Below are 19,055 nucleotides of genomic sequence, written 5' to 3' on the forward strand. Positions count from 1 at the left end.
TCATCCTACCAGTGCAAAACAATGAGGAACGAGAGATTCACCATAGCAACAAACACATAGCATATACCGTATGGTAATCAGTCCATACAGAAAACTTTATGATCTACGTAAATAAATTTTATTTTCCAAAACCTATTGATACATTTAGCTAGTGCTTTCCCAGAAAAAGATTTTTATATTTAATTCAAAAGGGAAAAGAAACTTCTTTCGCTGAGGGGAAAAACAGTAAAACTAGAGATCTCTAAAAGTCAAGTAAAGGTGCCTAAGCAGTATTTTCCTTCTACAAGAGCTGCCATGCAAGAATAAGCAAAGAGATTAGGCCCACTGTGTTCAATGAAACTGCCTGCACACACAGTCACGGTGTGCCTTGGCGAGTGCAGAATGCAAGAAAGGCAGAGGTTTGTGTCACGATTTGAAAACTATACCAAAAATCCATCTTTGTGCATTGTGGTCTCTGCTATATTTGTTAAAAGTGGTTCAAGCACCACTCTATTTAATACACTCTTTCTTTGCATTCCTAGTCTGTTGAACTCTCCAGTATAAAAACAGGCAGTAATGCACAGCCCTCCCACAGACACACTCGAAGGTTCTGAATAACCCATGAGTAGCAGGGATCTTTGCACCACACTGCTCTTGTTGTTCAGTTCTTCCTGTTTAATGTGGGAAAACATCTTTTATTTGTGGGGAAGATCAGTGGTACCATTACAGGGATCAATTGAGCTGTGTCTTCTTGTTAATGCAGCTTGCTAACTCATTCTCATGAACACTTGGGAAAGAAAACATCTACAACTGGCTAATACTTACAGTACTTACAGTACTCGAGTGCTGTGATTGCTAACTTGCTTCTCAAGCACTGCAATTCTTCCATAAAGTTGATAAATGGTAAAGGAGTATCAATGCACTTAATTCTGTCCTTACATCTCCAGCCTCTTTGGGTACATTCTAGAATAGTGCTGGAAGAAATCTGGACCTTTTTGCTAATGCATTCAATCTCTCCCTTCCTTTTTGTCTAAAAGCATCTTCAACTGCAATTTTATTCTCATTTCTGCCTTTTTGGGACAGAACTGAACACCCTGGGAAGGAGAGAAGAAAAATCTGGACTCAAGTCTTAGTCCTGCAACAGTTGAACTGGCTCCACTGTAGCAACGGAAAGGTGGCATCATGCCTCTGAGGAAAAGCACTTACTCAGATTTCCAGTGAACCATTTTCCTTCCTCATGAGACACTGTGTCCCCTTTATTTTCCTGTAAATCCAGCATGCACTGATCATGACCATCTTCCCAATTTAGTCTACACTGGAGCTTTGGTTGTCAAATGAGATGTAGCTGCACTTGTTTTTTTACATATGAACTTCCACCTTCAATTTTAAACTGGAATGGAACTACTTATACATGCTTACACACCAAAGCTCTCCCTAAAAGAGTCTGTTGCTAAACAAATTACAGACAGTAAGTCCATATTTGGGAGGTTTTTTTTCAGAGAGAGCAAAGAAAAAGAGGAAAGAGTTGTGGGGTTTTTTTGCTTTCCATTTATATACAGGGATAGAACTGATAGATGAAAAAAAGATCGCAGATTTAAAGAACACTTGCTAGTGTTTGTGCCAGATGCTGATAGCTATAAATAGCCACTCAAACAAGAATGACTGCAGGGAGTATCTTATCCAGGCAAACAGGAATTTGCCTGAGTAAGATCAGGGCAAAAATGAAAAAAAAAAAAAAAAAAAAAAATCAATATTGTGCATTACTTCTGCTGCAGAAGGAGTTGTGTAAGTAAGTACTCCATGAAGTGGAATAAGAACATGTCCTCATGATGACCTTATGTAAATGTCACCTAAATGTGTTACCAAATTTAACAGAAACAAACCTATTGTTTTTACCATTAGATTGCTAGTCATTCTTGAATATAACCTCAATTTCCTTGCTCCATAACCCTTAGAGAAGTAAGCAAAGGACAATATATAAGGCTTCTTCAATGTAATAATAAAGCAGCATGCAGCCTATGAGATGAAATTCAAAAACAGAACTCAGATATAAAAAACATTACTTGCTATCTTAAATTTTTCTTATTGTCTCACTCAACAAAACTTTTGAAAGAAAGGCACTTGACTTTCCTACCTCTTTTCCTTTATACCCTGGTATCAAACTTCTCTTCCCTTATAGCCACTACATTGGGGTTTTACCTACAGCAATATAATTCCTAAGTAGTTCAAAATATGAAATAGCAGTACTTGAGATGACAAGCTATCCTTTCTACAGAGCAGTATGGCAAATTTGGAAGGACCAGGAGGTTGGATATGGATTCTAATTAACACTGATGAACCTGGCTCCTAAGGATTAAATTCCCAAATGAGTAACTGTTACCTTTCCACACACAGGTCTACGCAAGTTATTCTCATTCAAACAATTAAAAGAAAAAAAAAAAAGGTAAGATTCAGTCTGTGTCAAGACATTGAAGGCTTTCAAAAACTGATTAAAAATATTAAATGAGGTGTTGAACTACATTAAATATCAACCTTCTTCATGTATTGAAAAGTAATGGTCTATAATTTGTATTCAAGTAGTTTTATTTCCAGTGAATAATAACTGTACCGCAGCCAACTTTGTGCCCTGTTTCTCTGAAAACCTCATGGGATGTACAGAAGAGGATTTTGTATCCTGCTGAAGACACACACACTTTGTGTGACACTGCTTCTTCAGTTTTTAAACGAGGCTTAACTTTGTTTCATCACGTGTTTATTTTTCCACTGATGGTTCCTTCAAACTGGCAAACACAAATGAAAGTGTACAGGTATTAGCTATACTGGTAGACTCTGGAAAATCCTGTAACCTAAATGCAAGTGCATGGAAACAGAGGACTCAGCTTGAAGGCATTAGCAGGCGGACTTGCAAATCAGGAGATTTATAACAATGTATTCTTGTTTCCTGGTTTTCTCTGTGGAACTTGAAGTTGCCTATAGTCACATGATGTTCAACATAAAACCGAAAAGCACATAGAAGCGCTCATCATTTCATGTGCTCCAAATCTGCAGGAGTTGGAGAAATTGTCATTTCTCACTACTGTCAGCTGGGGCTGACTGGCTGGCTGTGAGCTCTTCAGGGAAGGAGCTGAGGGTCCTAGTGGACAACAAACTGACCCTGAGCCAGTAACACCTCACAGTGCTGCCTACACTAACCCCCAGAGCACATTAACTGCCCTACCTAGCCCATCTCAGCCACACGCCTTTTATCTCAGCAGACATAAAGCTTCATTCCACCACCTGGACTCGAGATACCTCTCTGTCCCTCTCCTGCTTCTCCTATTTTCCTGGCTGCTCTTCGGCATCTTTTCTGCCACTCTTGTTCTTATTTCCATATAGCTTCCCAGGCACTGTTGTAGCCTACTTGTCAGCCTGCTTTCCTTCATAATCATTCTATATGGCATCTCTACTCTTCCTATGGCCACTAGGTATACAAGGTCATTTTTGGCCATCATCACCTTTCGCCCCATTCTGAACAAGAGAGGTCTCATTTGCTTGCAAGCATTCACAGGACCATAACAGCTCTTCTGCTGAGAGCAATGTAAAACTTCTGTCCCTAATAGGGAACAGTGAACATTTGATGCAAAGGAGAAGTTTTATGAATTTGTAAGCAGAAAATTAAAAAAACCACATGGAAATTCTTACAAAACTGTACTAGGAGATGTATGATACAAATAATAAGAACGGAAAAACATTTTGAAATAAAAAGAAGTATGACTGAAAATCAAAGGGAGGTTGGATTAGGCAACACTGACTAAGAAAACTTTCAGTCTTGGTCAATATTTATGCCTGTAGCACTACCAGTGGGTTGCCAGTTTCATCTTGTGTCACTGGGGATGGAAAATGTTAGAACAAAGGAAATGTCAGGATAAAGGAAAAAAAAAGCTGTGCACTTTATCACCAGGACTCTCAGTCCTCCAACATGAGATCTAAACATTGTCTTCCATTAACTCCAGTTTCAAACCCCAACACCTATAATACCTACTATTTTTCTTCTAATTTGTCCATCTTTTTTTTTTTTTTTTTATTGCTTGACTCTTTTTTAACCTACCAGAAAATAGTTTTCGTGCACCTCCTTCAACTTCAGTTAAATGTTTATATTATTATTATCATCATATACTGTTTCATTAATACTGCATCCCATAAAATCTGTGAGAAGTTGGTGCACCCTTCAGTAGCTACTCTGCAGTTCACTCTCTCCTACCACAGCCTACATTGCCATTAGTACCTAAGCAAGCTAGTTTAATGAAATCTCAAGAACATTCATACTACATGTCTAGAAATTGTAGTATAAATTTAGCCATATGCATTGGCATGGATTACATGCAACAAATGCAAGTTTTCTTTCCTGAGGTAGGCAAATTTGGAATGCAAATGGTAAATCTTGAATTTCAGACAAACAAATGATTGCCTATCAAAAATCCTTTCCAAACTAGTCCTTAGAGTATTGCATGCCTGTAAAGGTGGAAAATCTGAAAGATCCAGACAGTTGCCACAGGCATCCTTAGTTGTAATGATACTTCCCACTTGCAGATAGAAGCATAAGAAAGAGGTAATAATAGCTAAATGGATATTAGTATCTGCCATTACCTGATCTATCTGCACAATTACAGCAGTTTGTGAATGCTAAATTTGCTTATCAAATCTAGCTTAAGAGCCTAAAACAACCCCTTTTCAGGAACAACATGTCACCTATGTGTTGTTTGGAACCGATGGAACTTTCCCATAGGGAAAAAACACATGGGTATAACGCCTAACAGAGCTGAGAGAAATAATTGCTTCCAGAGAGATTTCCTTCCCAAGCTGAACCAAAGGGGGAATACAAGTCAACTCCATTTCTGAAAAACAGGCATTAAGAGGCCACAGAACTCCACCAAAATTAGATTTTTCTTCTCCTTTAACAATACCAGAAACAAAAATGTTAAGACTAAAAACATCTCAAGACACATCATAGTTGTCAAATCAGAGTAAACAATCATTGTCTCTGCTCTGAGAAACTTGCAGTGATTCAGCTGAATAGAGTCGTTTAGTTCTATTAATACTATAAATTGTTTAAGTCATGGGAGCTGTACTGATTTGCGCAAGGCGATGATGTGACTATCTTTGCATTAGCAAACAGGCCTCTGAATCACCCCAGAAAAAATTAAAATTCACCATTTATTCTGCCAAAACCAACCACTTCCTCCCCATCTAAAAGGATCAAACAAAAAAATCACAGACTATATAAGTGATAAAGCAAGGTGTCCTACTGGCATAAATGGAATGTGAAATAAATGAACATAAAATAAGCCCAAGCAGAAACCATTCATATCTACTGCTGATAACAGAAACGTTACCTAGAAGCTTTTTCAGACATGTTCTCATACTTGTAGCATGTCTGAGTTTCTACAGATGGTGATTCTTCAGAAGCAAACTTCAATCTTTTCAGAAATTGGTTTGAAACAGAAACAGATACTATGAACTAAAAGCAGAATCACATTGCTGTATTCTCATCTATTCCACAAATTTCATGTTGTTTAAGTAATTTATTTAGATTGCAAAACTATTCTGACACCATGAGGGTGGCAGAACTACTTCTGATCACAAGCACTTCATTTAGTCATTGCCAAAGAGAAAGAAGTTAAAGAAATATGAACAGATAGAAGTAATACACCTGCTTAGCAACAAAACAAAAAAGGTAATTAAAAATATCCAGACTTTATATGCAGACACTCAGGAAAAGCTCAGTGAAATAATATATACTATTAGATATAGAAAATATGCCATTATAGGAAGTTTTATAGTCCTGAAGACAGCAAGCATTTCACTGTTGAGATACCTTTACAGTACTGTGAGGCTGCTATTTGCATTAAGCTATGTCAATGTTTAAACAAGAAATTCAACATGCAAACCAGTATGTTAAAAATGTGTAAAGAGACAGATGCAATTTGCAGTTGTAAAGCATTGCCCATCCATCCAAGGGAGTAAGTCATAGAAAGCATAAAACCACTTACCTCTTCCTGCTTAGGAATGCTGAACTTGGCTATCTTTGACTTGGTCCTGGCTGAATCAGGCTTGTTAGAAGGCACTCCCCTGTATGACTTGGTTGTCTCTGCTGGTAACTTCAGCTTTGGAGACTCATCAGGAGCCTGATCTTGACCGTCCATTGGCCTTACATAAGCTGTTGGTTTCTGCTGAACCAGACTGGGCTTCGAAGCAAGAGAGGGTGGGAAATTTTGGACGCAGTGGCTGCCACCATGCTTTGCTGGCCTCTCTTGCGCTTGAGCTCCTCCTTCTGAGCTACAATTGAGCTTTGCTGGCTGCTGCAGCCTGCTGACATTGTCTCCTATTGTGGCCCTCAGTGAGCTTTGCTGGGAAGCATTGGAGGTGGAGGAAGAGGAAGTGGGACTCGATGCATAGCGTTTTAGTTTATCCAGACTGGATTTTTGGTTCACAAGTTTGAAGTCACCCTTGTGTGACTCCAGCGACCGGTGTCCATGCTTGCTTGCTCTCTGCTGGCCATCTGAAGGGGCATTGTGCCCAGCCTTCTGCCAACCCATTGTGGCGCTTTTGCTTTGCTGGGCAGATAGGACTGCTGGTGTGGAAGAAGTAGTGTTGGAAATCGGAGGAGGAGGCAGCGGTCTTGAGTCTGCAATAAGATGTTCATCAGGCTTGGGGAGAGGCATCTGAGGAACCCCAGGTTTTGGAACCCCAACAAGGTGGCTCTGGTTTGATCGGTCAGTTAACAAGTCTTTCATTTCATCATAGTTGCCCAGTGTATTCTGGATGCGATTTGAGAGCTCATCCCCCTTGTTAGTCTGCAAAACAAAAAGCGAGTGTTCTGCAACAGTCAACATAAGAAAACCAAAATTCCCTGCATGCTTTTGCTCAAATCCTTACTGAAGTAGCACTGCCTTATTCAGCAGCGGCGTTGAGGGATGAAATCGAAAATCCTTATTGTCTCTGAAGACACTTGTCAACATCTTAAATCTGCCCTGAACTGGAAAAGCTATAAAGGGCCTTAGAGTATATAAAAAAAGAAATCTATCACTGGTATCATGCTGTAGTTAAAGTCTATTACCTGGAAACTAGGAAATTTATTATTGCAACCACAGAGAATGGTTTGGATTAAATCTGACCATGATAAGACTTTTCCTGCAGCCCAGTGCAAGCTCTCCTTCAGCCATGAATGAAAACACTGGATTCCCAATTTCTTCCTCTGCCTGCCTAAGTTCTCACATGGCATCCAGGAAGCCATACAAGATCCAGTGTAAGCAGTGAATGAACTCACCAGTCTAAGCCAACCAAATACTCTGAGGTGACTTGAGGACAGCTCATGGGACAATGGGAAAACTACGGATGATTATGCCCCTTCTTTGAAAATACTCTGACAGGATGTCTCCAGGGCACTCTCCTTTTTTTAAAAAAAGAGGTGAACAGAACACCCTGAATTCTTCACATTGCTCAGCGCTTTCTGTGTGCAGCAGGGGGAATACAGCCCCCTTCCCGCCCCTTTAAGAATAATCATTATCTTTAAAATCACCCATCCTGAATGAAAAGGCAGAAGCTCAAGAAAGAAAGAAAACAAGCAAATAAAACATACTGGAAAAAATTGAAAACTCTTGCTCTAAAAAGCCACTATAAGCAAAAGGGTGCATCGTTAGTATTTATGCAGCAGAGATTTTTCTGAACCCTGCCAAGATTCAGGTGTGTGATGTCCTTTGCTTTATGTTTTCAGAGGAAGACAGTAAAGAGACAGGGGTATTCTCCTTTCTCTCTTCCAGACATGGGGTCTGGAAAGGAAAATTCCCACTGGCTTCAGAAGACAAAGCTTTCATCTCAAGACTCGTTGTTTTAGCGGAAAACAGAAAGAAGGAGAAAGAAGGGAGTAAAGGGAGTGGAGAAGACTCCCTGAAAGTTATATAAAGAATATGAAAGATGTAGCAGCAACATCAGTTACCCTGGAAAATTGGAGTATTTTTTGGTTTTTTTTCAAATAAAATTGAGTCACTCAAACAAAAATATAAGGCAAACTCCTCTAGTTCACAATCTTCTTTTTTTAGAGTTTCCTATAAAAAAACCCCAACTGAATCAAAGTGAATAAATGCCCTGTCAATGAGTGCAGTGGTTGCCACATGCTAACTTTCAGAGGACTACAGTGAAGCATTCCTAAGTCAGAGAGTAGAAGCAGTCCTGTCTTGCTTGAAACTTGTCCCCCTAAATTTCAAGGACACTACCTTACAAATATGTAAAAAACATTGCAGCTAACTTTCTGATATGCATTTGTTACAATGCTGGCAGAGTTGAATATGTTTAAATAACATATATGGAAGGGAAGTGGAAAGGGAAAAGCTCAGAAGTGTTGCATCCGAAACACTGCTTTGCAAACTTGGAATAAGATGGCTTAACCACTACAGCCTGATCTTCTTTCTGCATATGAAGCTGTTATTTTCAGAAGGACAATAACCTGCTATGAAAAGAAATATGAAACATTAATTCACAGACAGCAAGTGGCTTTAAAAAAGGGTGTTCCTTCACTTCACAGGAATCACATTGATGTCCAAAAGAAGAAACTATTAAAAATGCTTCAAAAGTGGGAAGCATCACATACATCTGAAAACAAAGAAGGTGGGAGATACACTCACGTGTCTCCTGGGATCAATGAAATGGCTTCTACACTTGGGCATCTCCTTAAACAGCAGACTTATTTTCCAGAAGGCACAGAAAAATTTCATTTTACCCAGTGGATCTCTTCTATGCTTCTGGTGGATCCTCAACCTTGTAGAGAGATATTTTTCCAGTTTCCCTCTGTGGAGGGAAATCTGCCCTTGGGCACCCAGTTTGATTCATCAAGCATGTGTATGAGGTTTCTTTCCCATGGTGACAAGGACTACCAAATTGAACTGTGCCTCCTACAAGTCTCCTACAGCACAGACAGTTTGTACGGCAGTTCTCCACCCAGGAGCTTCTAGGTCCATGAACGTAAAAGAATTTATGTGCAAGTTTTGCCCCTAGGAAATCCAACTTCCCTAACAGAAGGCCCATTCTTTCTGATGGCTGCTATTTGGGTGGAAAGGAAATAAAAGGCTAAAGGCAGATTATCTGTAGACTATCACTAGCCCAGAAAAGTCAGCAGACTTTCTTCTATATGGTTGTGATGTGAAGGTCACACAGAGACACCTCATATTGACAGATCTCAGATAACCACAAGCAGCAAACTGATCTAATGCCGGCACCATGGCACATGCTGACAACTGGTTGGTGGTGTTTATTCCTTCTGGATACGCTGGGGACATCTTGAGGTGGGAAGATTTTGTTTTGAGCTGATCTCATCCAGAAGAGTTCACCTACCTCCTCATGGGAACAAGACAGAATCTGAGGTAAGCAGTTATAAGCTTTAGATGTAACAGTTTGTCCTATTACTTCCTCTGAAATATTGCTGCCTTATTTGATCATTCACTTAGGGAAAAAATGATCACACAATGAGTAAGTAAGAAAAGTATTTTGTGCAAACATTTCTAACTTACAGTGCTCTGATATTCTCCTGCAATGCAAGATGAATCCATGCATTTCAAGACTGAAAGATCCAACACTTCTAAAAATAAACCCGATGGTAGAATGGAAGGCCATCAGGTTTTTTAATTCTTTAAAAATACTGATATGGTTAATGAAGCAAGGTATTCTGTCCAGGAAATATCCAGACCAAATTCCCTACTTTTTCACCCCCTATAAAAGTCATTTTAAGTAAAAGATACTGGATTTCCTGTAATCCTTCATAAAGGGTTGCTATGGATACTTTGAACAGGATAAGGGGCAACCGAAAGAGTCCGGATTTTTCAGAAAATCTGATGTTACAGGAGTAGTGATACGTGTCAAGGTGAGAGAGGACATCAGATTTAAGAGATTTACAGTATGCCTTTGATTTTGAGCTATGGCCTTCTGAATGGCAAATCCTTTGGCTTTACCTCACTTTCTCAAGTTGCGCAGAGGAACACTGAATTTAATCAGAGCTTGCAGTGAATGTCTGCTGTAACTTCATTCCCTTCTGGAAAAACCCAAAACCTGAACATGATCTTTAAAGACAGTAAGAGTGTGCTTCGATTTTGCTTTTCCAGAAAGGTTTCCCCATTTGCAGTTAGCCTCTCTCCATGGTAAGATCAAAATGTTCACGTACCCCGACAGTGAAGGTTCACAAATGTTTGGATAAGTTCAGACAGCCCAGTGTTCTATTGCCAGTGTAGACATGACATTCAACATCCACTTTGCTTCTAGAGACTGTAATGATTTTTCATCCACTCCTATTAAAGCTGATGGAATTATACTCTGGTGGCATAGAGGCGTCTTCAGACACCATTGCTCAGAAACTACTGGTGTGTCTATGATACATGAAGTCTGTGCCATGACAGTACACTGGCACACAGATAATAATAAAAGTGCACAAAATATTCCAACTGTACCACTTTTATAAGTGATTTGAATTTCAGTATTACCAATTGAGGTACCACAGACATGACAGTATTGGGGACCCAGCAAAATGACAGGCCCTTTTTTGAGAAGTCTGTTTGATTGGACCTACCAGATGGAAAACTAGTAAGTTCCCATTGCAGCAGAGCCCTTACAAAATGACAAGATATAGCTGACTTAAGCTTTTCAGGCTTTTTTCCGTTGATTAGCCCTAAACTAGTCTCACAGTAGACTTTTTCAAGTAAAGCCTTGAAGAGTTCAAGACATTTGCCATGGTTTCTAAATGCCTTTGTAATGAATCTGAAATTCGGGCAGCTGGAGGTCAGCTTCGTGGCATAGAGAGCTGTCTTCCATCAAGGGATATGGTCTGAAAGTGGTAGATCTTTATTTTTTATTAGGGACTAGAAAAAAACAACAACCTGGAAGAGCAGCAAGCTAAAGGATGACCCTGGAGCACAGGCAGAAACTCAGAAGCATGGAAGTCTGGTGCAGAAGCCAACTGCCAGATCCCAAATAGGACTCCTGGAAAGAGGCACTAGAGCACCCAAAGCATCAAGGAAAAGTGATGTTGCATGGAGAGAAGGGCTTCACAATATTGTGGTTTTAACAGTAACTGGGACATTCCTGGAAGGGCACAGCACATGATACGTGATGATGCTTTGATGCATGTAGGCAAATGCACTGTGTTTGCCGGGGAGAGGAGCAGCCGCCATAGGATACCTTTTCACAAAAGCTTGGTTGGCAGGCTTCTGCAAAGTGCAGAAGATCCTGTTTGACCCTTCTAAGAGGGAGTGGGAAGAGATGGTTGTGCCTCATCACATTGCTGTTACCATAAGCAATAAAACAGGGAGTTGGGACTCATAAGTTACTTCCGCCTTTGGTGAGGGAAAATATGTCTAGCAGACAAATTTTGTTGGTAATGTTTATAGAACAAAAAAAAAAAAGAAAAGGCAAACACCAAGATACTTCACTGCATTAACCTTGTCCAGAGCATGATGCTTACTGTATTGCTGACCTTCACACAGAATTTAAACACAATTGTTTTCTTCAAAGTGTTGCAAAAACAGGGCACCGTCACCTTCACCTCCTTGTTTTAATTCCATCTCAAATATTGTTAGGATATTTATAGTTTATTTCATTCTCATGTGCTGCTGAACATTCTAAGTTTATATATATCTGTATATACACACAAACAATACGGTTCTCAATGAACCATAAATGTTCTCTGTGAATTTTGTGAGGCTAGCACTTGTGGGACAGTGCTGAAACCTGGACAATGCCTTCTGCAGGCTGCAGTTTTGTGCTGTGGAATAAATGAATAAACAAAGAGCCACCCAGCTGGGAAGCATCTACCTTGTATGGTTCACTGAAGAGGGAGTAACTTGTGTGAAATGCGCCATCCTCCTGCTGGGCCTCCTGATTTCTCCTTTCCCATTCTTTCCTTCGCAGCACGTTTCTATCTGGCTCATAGACACTGCAGCAAAAGAGAGGAATAGATTTTTAAGAGTTAAAAATTATTGGGCAACATGTAAAAAAGCATGAATTTAAAAGTGAAGAACTCTGATTTGAAGACAGATGGCAAAAATAAGTAAGAACATGAATCAGATGAATGCCAGTCCAAGCAGGCTGGGGAGGCTCAGGTCTCTGGGAATGCTGGTGCTTTCTTCACACAGAGAATAGATAATTAAATTCTTACAGAAGAATAAGAAAGAAATCACAGGGCAGGATCTAGTCTGTGCAGAAATGTGACAAAGGAAATATCTAAGCAACTTTGACAAAGACTGAAGGTACTCTTAAGACAGATGGTAATTACAGCTATGAGTAAATAGAAATTATGAACATATTTCCGCTTATGACATATCCTCTGAGTGTTGTATGAGAATGCTCCTTTTTTCACATGGATGTGTTTCTGTAGCGATTCTTTCATTAACTAGCTCCCTAAAGAGCTGTTAAAACTACATGCTGTAGTGGTTTCCACAGTTAGGCTGCTTCTTCTGATCTCTGTTAATCAGCCAAGTCGTGAAACTACTACTGAAACAATTCCTCTTTCTGATGGATTTGACACTATCACAATGTCAGAGCATGAATAAATGAATACTGGCATGATAGTGTATGTATGGCTGGTAGAGTGTAGCTGGAGAAAGAATAAAATCACTGATTTACACAGTGGTATTAATTTTCAGAAATTAACTAGTTAGGTTCCAATATAGACATCCAGAATAAAAAAAATGACATTTTTTTCCCCCCCAGAGTTCTAGTTTAATGCATGACAACATAAATCAGAGAATCCTTTCCATGAATTTACACAGAACAACACAGGTTTGCACATTTCAGTCTGTTATATTTTATTCTCCTCACAAAGGAAATCAATGTATCTAATCAGGTTTACGTGTTATTTCAGGACAGTATGATGAGTATGCTGATTGCCTATTTTGCTTAGCTTAGCTAATGTCTTTCTTCTGGCACTGTAAATCTGTAAAGTAGAAATATATATTAATGTCATGTAAGCGCACCATGTGTTAATAAGAAAAAGGTTCTCTTGCTAACCAGCTTCCCAGATAGTAAAACATATGTCGCATCAGCTACCCATGTGATGTTACCTAGTATGCCTCAGGCAAGGCAGTCAAAAGGCCAACAGCTATCTGATTCTAATTCAAGACTTGAGAGAGCTGAAGATACACAGGATATGTTAGACTTTATTAGTATTTAAAAACAATGTCTTAACAGTCACCAAATGAATACAAAATCTTGTTTACTTGTTTGTGCTGCTAACTTGAACTGGACTGTGAAGTATCCTTCTGATGGGTCTGAGGGCATCTAAAGGCAGGTGCCAAATACGAAGCAGGGCTCTCAAATGTGGGGATTTATTGTGAAACACAGGCTTTCAGAACAGCACGTTGGAGGCAGCTTCCAACCACCAGTTTGTTTATTCCACTTACAGGTGGCTGAGTTTTTTGGGGGTTTATCCCATCTTGTTATTCAATGTTATGCATGTTATATACACCACCACCTCACTTTGAAAAATGGTGTAATGAGGAGGCAATCGAAGGGGAGGAGTTTTGGGTATGGAAAATGCCTTTCTCCAGGAAGAAGGGGATAGAAAAGGCCTCTCCACAGGGTCCCAGTGAGTGGACATCATCTGCTGTGCACACTGCAGAGGCCAGAGGGAGAGCAGTTGTCATTTACTGCTATGAGAGCAATAGCCTTCAGTTACTACATCATGCTACCTGAGCATACTCCCATCAATTTAGTCAGGGTAAAAGTCACAGGAAGTCGCATTTCCTAACATCAATCTCTGTGTCTAAAGTAGACTTTCTGCCATGTTAAATAGACATCGTTTGGTTGGGGTTTTCAGGAGTTGCAGGGATCAGGTTGTAACTTCATCCTCAGCCATGTTTCCTTATCTAGAATCTCTTGACTCTTTGAGATGCTTTGAATTTGGACGCTAGCCTGCTGACAAAGAGAAATGGGCAGCTCCCCTGAGATTAATTATAACATAATGATCTCTACCTGGTTTCTAGGAAGTAAACAAGTGCAACATTCTTCAGTAGACCTCATACAATCTTGAAAATGCACTGGTGTGATACTTCTAAAGTGGAAGGCCATTTTAATTCCTTTATCTGGTGGAGACATATTTGATGAAGACATACAAGTCATCAGATGTCAGTCATCAGAACCCCCTTCCTGAATGAGAAGTTCACTGTTGGTAATGCAATGCACAACTTGCAATAATTCAGAATGATTATGCAAATGGAAAAAACGTGTGACGATCTCTAATATGCCGTCTATAAGCAGTAAGTTAGAAAGAGCTACAAGTCGAGAGTTGTATTCCTGCGGTAATACCAGATGGCAAAATCTCTTGCATTTGTAAGGCTGCTCCTTATTTGCATGAACATTGCAACAATCACATTTCCTTGAACGTATGTCAGCAAATGTATTTATTTATTTCGGTTCAAGGAGAATACAGCCAACTGCTATAATTATCTTTGTTGCAAACACTTCAGTTAATGGAAATGATTCTTTTTAATAGCTTTTTTCTTTCTTTTTTTTTTTTTAATTTGTAAATTAAAACAATCCCAAAAGTATATGTACCTTTTTAATCACTTACAGTGTATGTCTTTGCCATAGCTAAGCCATCAAGAACAAGTTCACAAAAACCTCAGGATTTTTTTTGCCTCACTGGGTTATGTGGGTGGGCGTGTATGTGAGTGATGTATTCATATATCTTATATGATTGTTCCCACATCAATTTATTGATGATCAGTTTTCTTAGGATGGGTGTAATTGTTGAAGCAGTTTTGCAAGACTTAGAAACCAAAGAACATGCAACCATTCAGCTCTCAAAAGTCAGTGTCATTTATATTTGTTTCATACAGGTCAGACTCCAAAAAGATTAATTTAAATAGTTTTTCAATGGTATATTTTTATTTTTAGGATGCTGCATCTGTTTCAAATTCATGCTTAAAGGACATGAACTGAAGCATGAGTAACAAGTCAAACACTTGCAAAAGTTATATATGAATGTGTTGTATTATAAAAATTACACTATCTTTAATTAAGCACACTGCTTTAAAACCACACTCTGATTTATTTCACCCCTAAGATCTTCCAAAAGACATACTGGACTTACCAATGTATTATGTCTAAATACCAGTGTCACAGGCTCAAAGCACTTTCAGCACGCCATCACCACCATGCAGTCACAGCAGCCCTACCTTCTCTGCTTCTTCTAGGGTACTTGGAATAATTTTACTTTCAGACATTTTACAGATCAGAATACCAGTAGATTGCCAAACTTCTCAAAGTAGATATGTTTAATAAATTTCAATCTGTTGTAGTGCCTATTGGAAGATTACCTTGATGGGTACATACTTTTTGGCCATACGCTAGATAAGCATGGGTCCCCATGAGACAAGCCTGAAGAAGCGCATTGGATTTGGCTGGCATGGAGTTAATTTTCTTCATAGTAGCTGGTATGAGTCTATGTTTTGGATTTGTGCTGGAAACAGTGTTGATAACACAGGGATGTTTTTGTTATTGCTGAGCAGTGCTTACACAAAGTCAAGGCCTTTTCTGCTCCTCACACCACCCCACCAGTGAGTAGGCTGGGGATGCACAAGGAGCTGGGAGAGGACACAGCTGGGATAGCTGACCCCAACTGACCAGAGCAATATCCCATACCATATAGCATTATCCTCAGCATATAAAGCTGCAGGAAGAAGGAAGGGGGGGACGTTTGGAGGTATGGTGTTTGTCTCCCCAAGTAACTGTTATGTGTGACAGAGCCTTGCTGTCCTGGAGATGGCTGAACCTGCCTGCAATATGAAGAAGGCAATGAATTCCTTGTTTTGCTCTGCTTGCATGCATGGCTTTTGCTTTACCTGTTAATCTGTCTTTATCTCAACTCATGAGTTTTCGCATTTTTACTCTTTCAATTCTCTCCCCCAGCCCACCAGGGGAAGGGAGTGAGCAAGCAGCTGTGTAAGGCTTAGCTGCTGGTTGGGGTTAAAACCACAACAAGAGAACAGTCCAGGCATGCTGGTGTCTGATGGGAGGGTGGCTGCAACACCAGCCTCCCCACAGTACTGGCAGAAGCGCTCATAGCTTTCTTCACGCTACTCCTGACATCAGAAGGAACCGTTTCCTTCAGTCCTTAATTAGAAATAGACAGAGGCGGCTCAGGGGACAGCATAGGAGCAGAGCAATAACCTTACCTGAAAAACTTGGGACTGGATTTAATCTCCTACAAAGTCCAAAGAGTTTTGGTGTCTTGGGCTAGGCTGAAATCAATCATATAAAAAGCCTGAAGTTTTAAGTGTTGAAAAGTATCCTTTTCTTACTTGTTTGTTTTTTGGTTTTTTTTGGTTTTTTTTTTTTTTTTTTAAAGCACACTGTTTCTGACTCAATTTACTTCCCTCAGACATCACTACTTGGGACAACTCAAATAAAAAGGTCTAATTTTCATGACTAACTGGGTGGAGACAATGCACCAACCTATTCTTCTCTCCTTCAGTTTTAGAGAACACCCAAGTGTGGCATTCAGAGAAAGGCGTCCTTTTCCCCAAACTAAAGCTCTGCACCTTAACTGAGGAATTACACACCTTTGCAGATGTATGGTGTGCATTAATGATGCTGCTCAACCATTTCACAAACCACACCATTGCCACATCACTAAGGGGAGACTTAGGAAGAATACTGTTATTTTGCTACAAGATCACCATTCTTGCAACATCTTTGAGGCTGCAAAAGGCACGGTAGGTAAATTAAGGGTAAGATTGCTGGTGCTCCTCTTGCATCACATCAATTTATTTTCTGGCAAAGGAGGAGGGTAGTGACTCGGGCTGCCCTACTAGCACAACAGAGAAAGTGTTACCGCGTGTATACACACACCTGGTGACAATTACTGAACTCGTTATAGTCTGCAGTAACCTGCAATCTCGCCTCTGCCTTTTCAGACCTTCCAATGTCATTTTTCAGTCCAAAGATTTAGTTCATTATTTTCTGAATTGTGAAGGCTTTGCAACACCACCCCTCCCCCCCCATACACCTTTCTTCTGCCCACGCATGTCAATATTGTGATACAGATTTAGCAGGAGTAGCTTGTTTATTTGCAGTTAATGTTTTTGACCCAGGAGGCTGATCTCTTTCACCCCAGCAGCTATGTTCCCACAAAACGTTTAGAACCTGAAGTCTAGACATACTAAGAACAAAAACAGAGCTGACACTTCATGCTAACACACCACAATATCTTAAATTGGCAAAACCACAGTTCCCGTGGGCTCCTGGCAGAGCTTTGCTGGGGAAGACCTAGATCCCATTTGCAAGGGCTGAGCTACTTTCCCAGATTTTGTCATCCTCCCTGTTTGTGCCCAGACTGACCCTTCTTCTTCCATAATCAGATTAAGACGCTCCATACAAAACAGTTAGACTGCAACTCCCACTCCCAACATCATGGAAATGGTACCGTCCCCAAGCTGCCAGGTAGAGTCCCTGAATATCTCCTGGGACTGTACAGAGCTGATCATGTCCAAAAAACCAACCAAACAAGAAAAAAACCCTCAAAATACAACCCATACCAGAAGTGACTAAAAGATACATGTGTTTCAAGAATAAAACTAGACCCGTGAACAAGCTTTCTGTGAGGACACATACATCTTTGAAATTAAATTCTAGCAACAGGTCATTTCTGAATTACGAACAAAGTTGGAACTGCTTCAAAACCATGAAAAACAGGCAATATTTCAAGAAAATAAATTTTAAAATGGTTTACTGATTATTCTCAACATTTCCTCACAAAGTGTAATCTGGCACACAAGTCAATATACTAAATTTCAGGCTGAAGTGAGGCCATTTTCTTAAATATTTAATAGTCTAATTCTCCCCTGAATTACCACATTTATGCCAAAGTAGCTAAATAGAGTAACTCGAGGGAAAAACTTATATAACAGTATAAAAAAACAGTCCAACCCTGATGCAGGACAGTGATTATGAAACCGAATTCAGAATGGAAATTGGGTTCTGAATTTAAATGTGCTGTCATTCCTGTATCTCTACAATAAGTTAAAACATAAAAGGACTAATGAGCCTGGGACCTTGTAAAACTATAGCCCCAAACATTTTTTAGAAAAGAGTCTTAATTTTGACAATTTAATTACAACAATTCAGGTCATTTTGCATGCTGAATTGCTGTGCTTAACATGGAAGTGCAATCATTTAATGCCTGTTTTCTAGTTCACTGTTTGTGTCCATGGTTTTTGCTGGCCAATTTCTTGGTATGAGTTCCATTTCCAGCTAAGTATAAATGATGCCTGTTTGGGAACTCATTGCTAGTGGGTTATGGGGAGCTCTTAGAGATGGCAACCTTACATTTTTGAGCATTAAATGTTTTCACTAATGACATTTGAACTACCAGTTCCATTATAACAAAGGGGTTGCCTTTGATGAACAATTGAAATAATCAATAAAATACCTTCCCAGGTTGCAACCGATTTTTTTAGACTTTTTATCTAGCTTAAACAGCAGAAGTTAATTTGAGGATTTTTACAGTATTTTTTCCCATTTACAAATGCCGTGGGGTAAAGCAATTACTCTGATTTACTGTTTTCACTTTGATTGAACATAAAGATGTAGCAGGGTCTCAAAAAAGCAGTAACTTAACAAACTGTGCTCCTATCCACAGACAGATAAAGTACCTACTTTGCTATTTCAAAGAGTTTACCTCCAGGCAGCAGCACAGAGCAAACATCAATCAATGACATGTGTCTAAGATGAGATTGATGTTTACTCTCACAGCTTTTCATCTTACATCCAATAAATTATTTTTCCTTCACCAAAATGCCTGGTTAAATTTCATTTTTCACTTTGCAGTATCAGTTTTAAAAGTTTAGCTTCCAGCAATTTTAAAGCTAGGATTCATTGATGCTTCAGCTTTTACAGCCTGTTTATGATTTGTATTAGCCATGAAACACTACTGTCCAAACATGAATATGATCGGGGGAGCTGAGCTGGGCCAGTCGCTTGTGCAGCGGCAGCTGTGGGCTGGAAGGTGTGAGATTGCTTTAATTATCTGCCTGTAAATTCTGAGTCCAAAATGGGGA

General features: G+C 39.6%; 1 protein-coding gene across 6 annotated transcripts in view; it reads right to left on the bottom strand.

The window, feature by feature from the left end:
* The window catches only part of AFF3 (AF4/FMR2 family member 3), a 330,156-nt gene that overhangs the window by 270,051 nt on the left and 41,050 nt on the right, over positions 1–19,055 (bottom strand). For all 6 annotated transcript variants that reach the window (XR_003989977.1, XR_003989976.1, XM_030475872.1 and 3 more), the window contains exons 2-3: positions 11,812–11,932; positions 6,009–6,812 (exon numbers count right to left, since the gene is read on the bottom strand). Coding sequence is in view for 4 of the 6 variants with exons in the window: in XM_030475872.1 (XP_030331732.1) it covers positions 6,009–6,812; positions 11,812–11,932 (925 nt within the window). In the remaining 2 variants the exon portion in view is untranslated. The remainder of the gene's footprint in view (positions 1–6,008; positions 6,813–11,811; positions 11,933–19,055) is intronic.

Source organism: Strigops habroptila, chromosome 2 (genome assembly GCF_004027225.2).
Source record: "Strigops habroptila isolate Jane chromosome 2, bStrHab1.2.pri, whole genome shotgun sequence".
Classification (NCBI taxonomy): Eukaryota; Metazoa; Chordata; class Aves; order Psittaciformes; family Psittacidae; genus Strigops; species Strigops habroptila.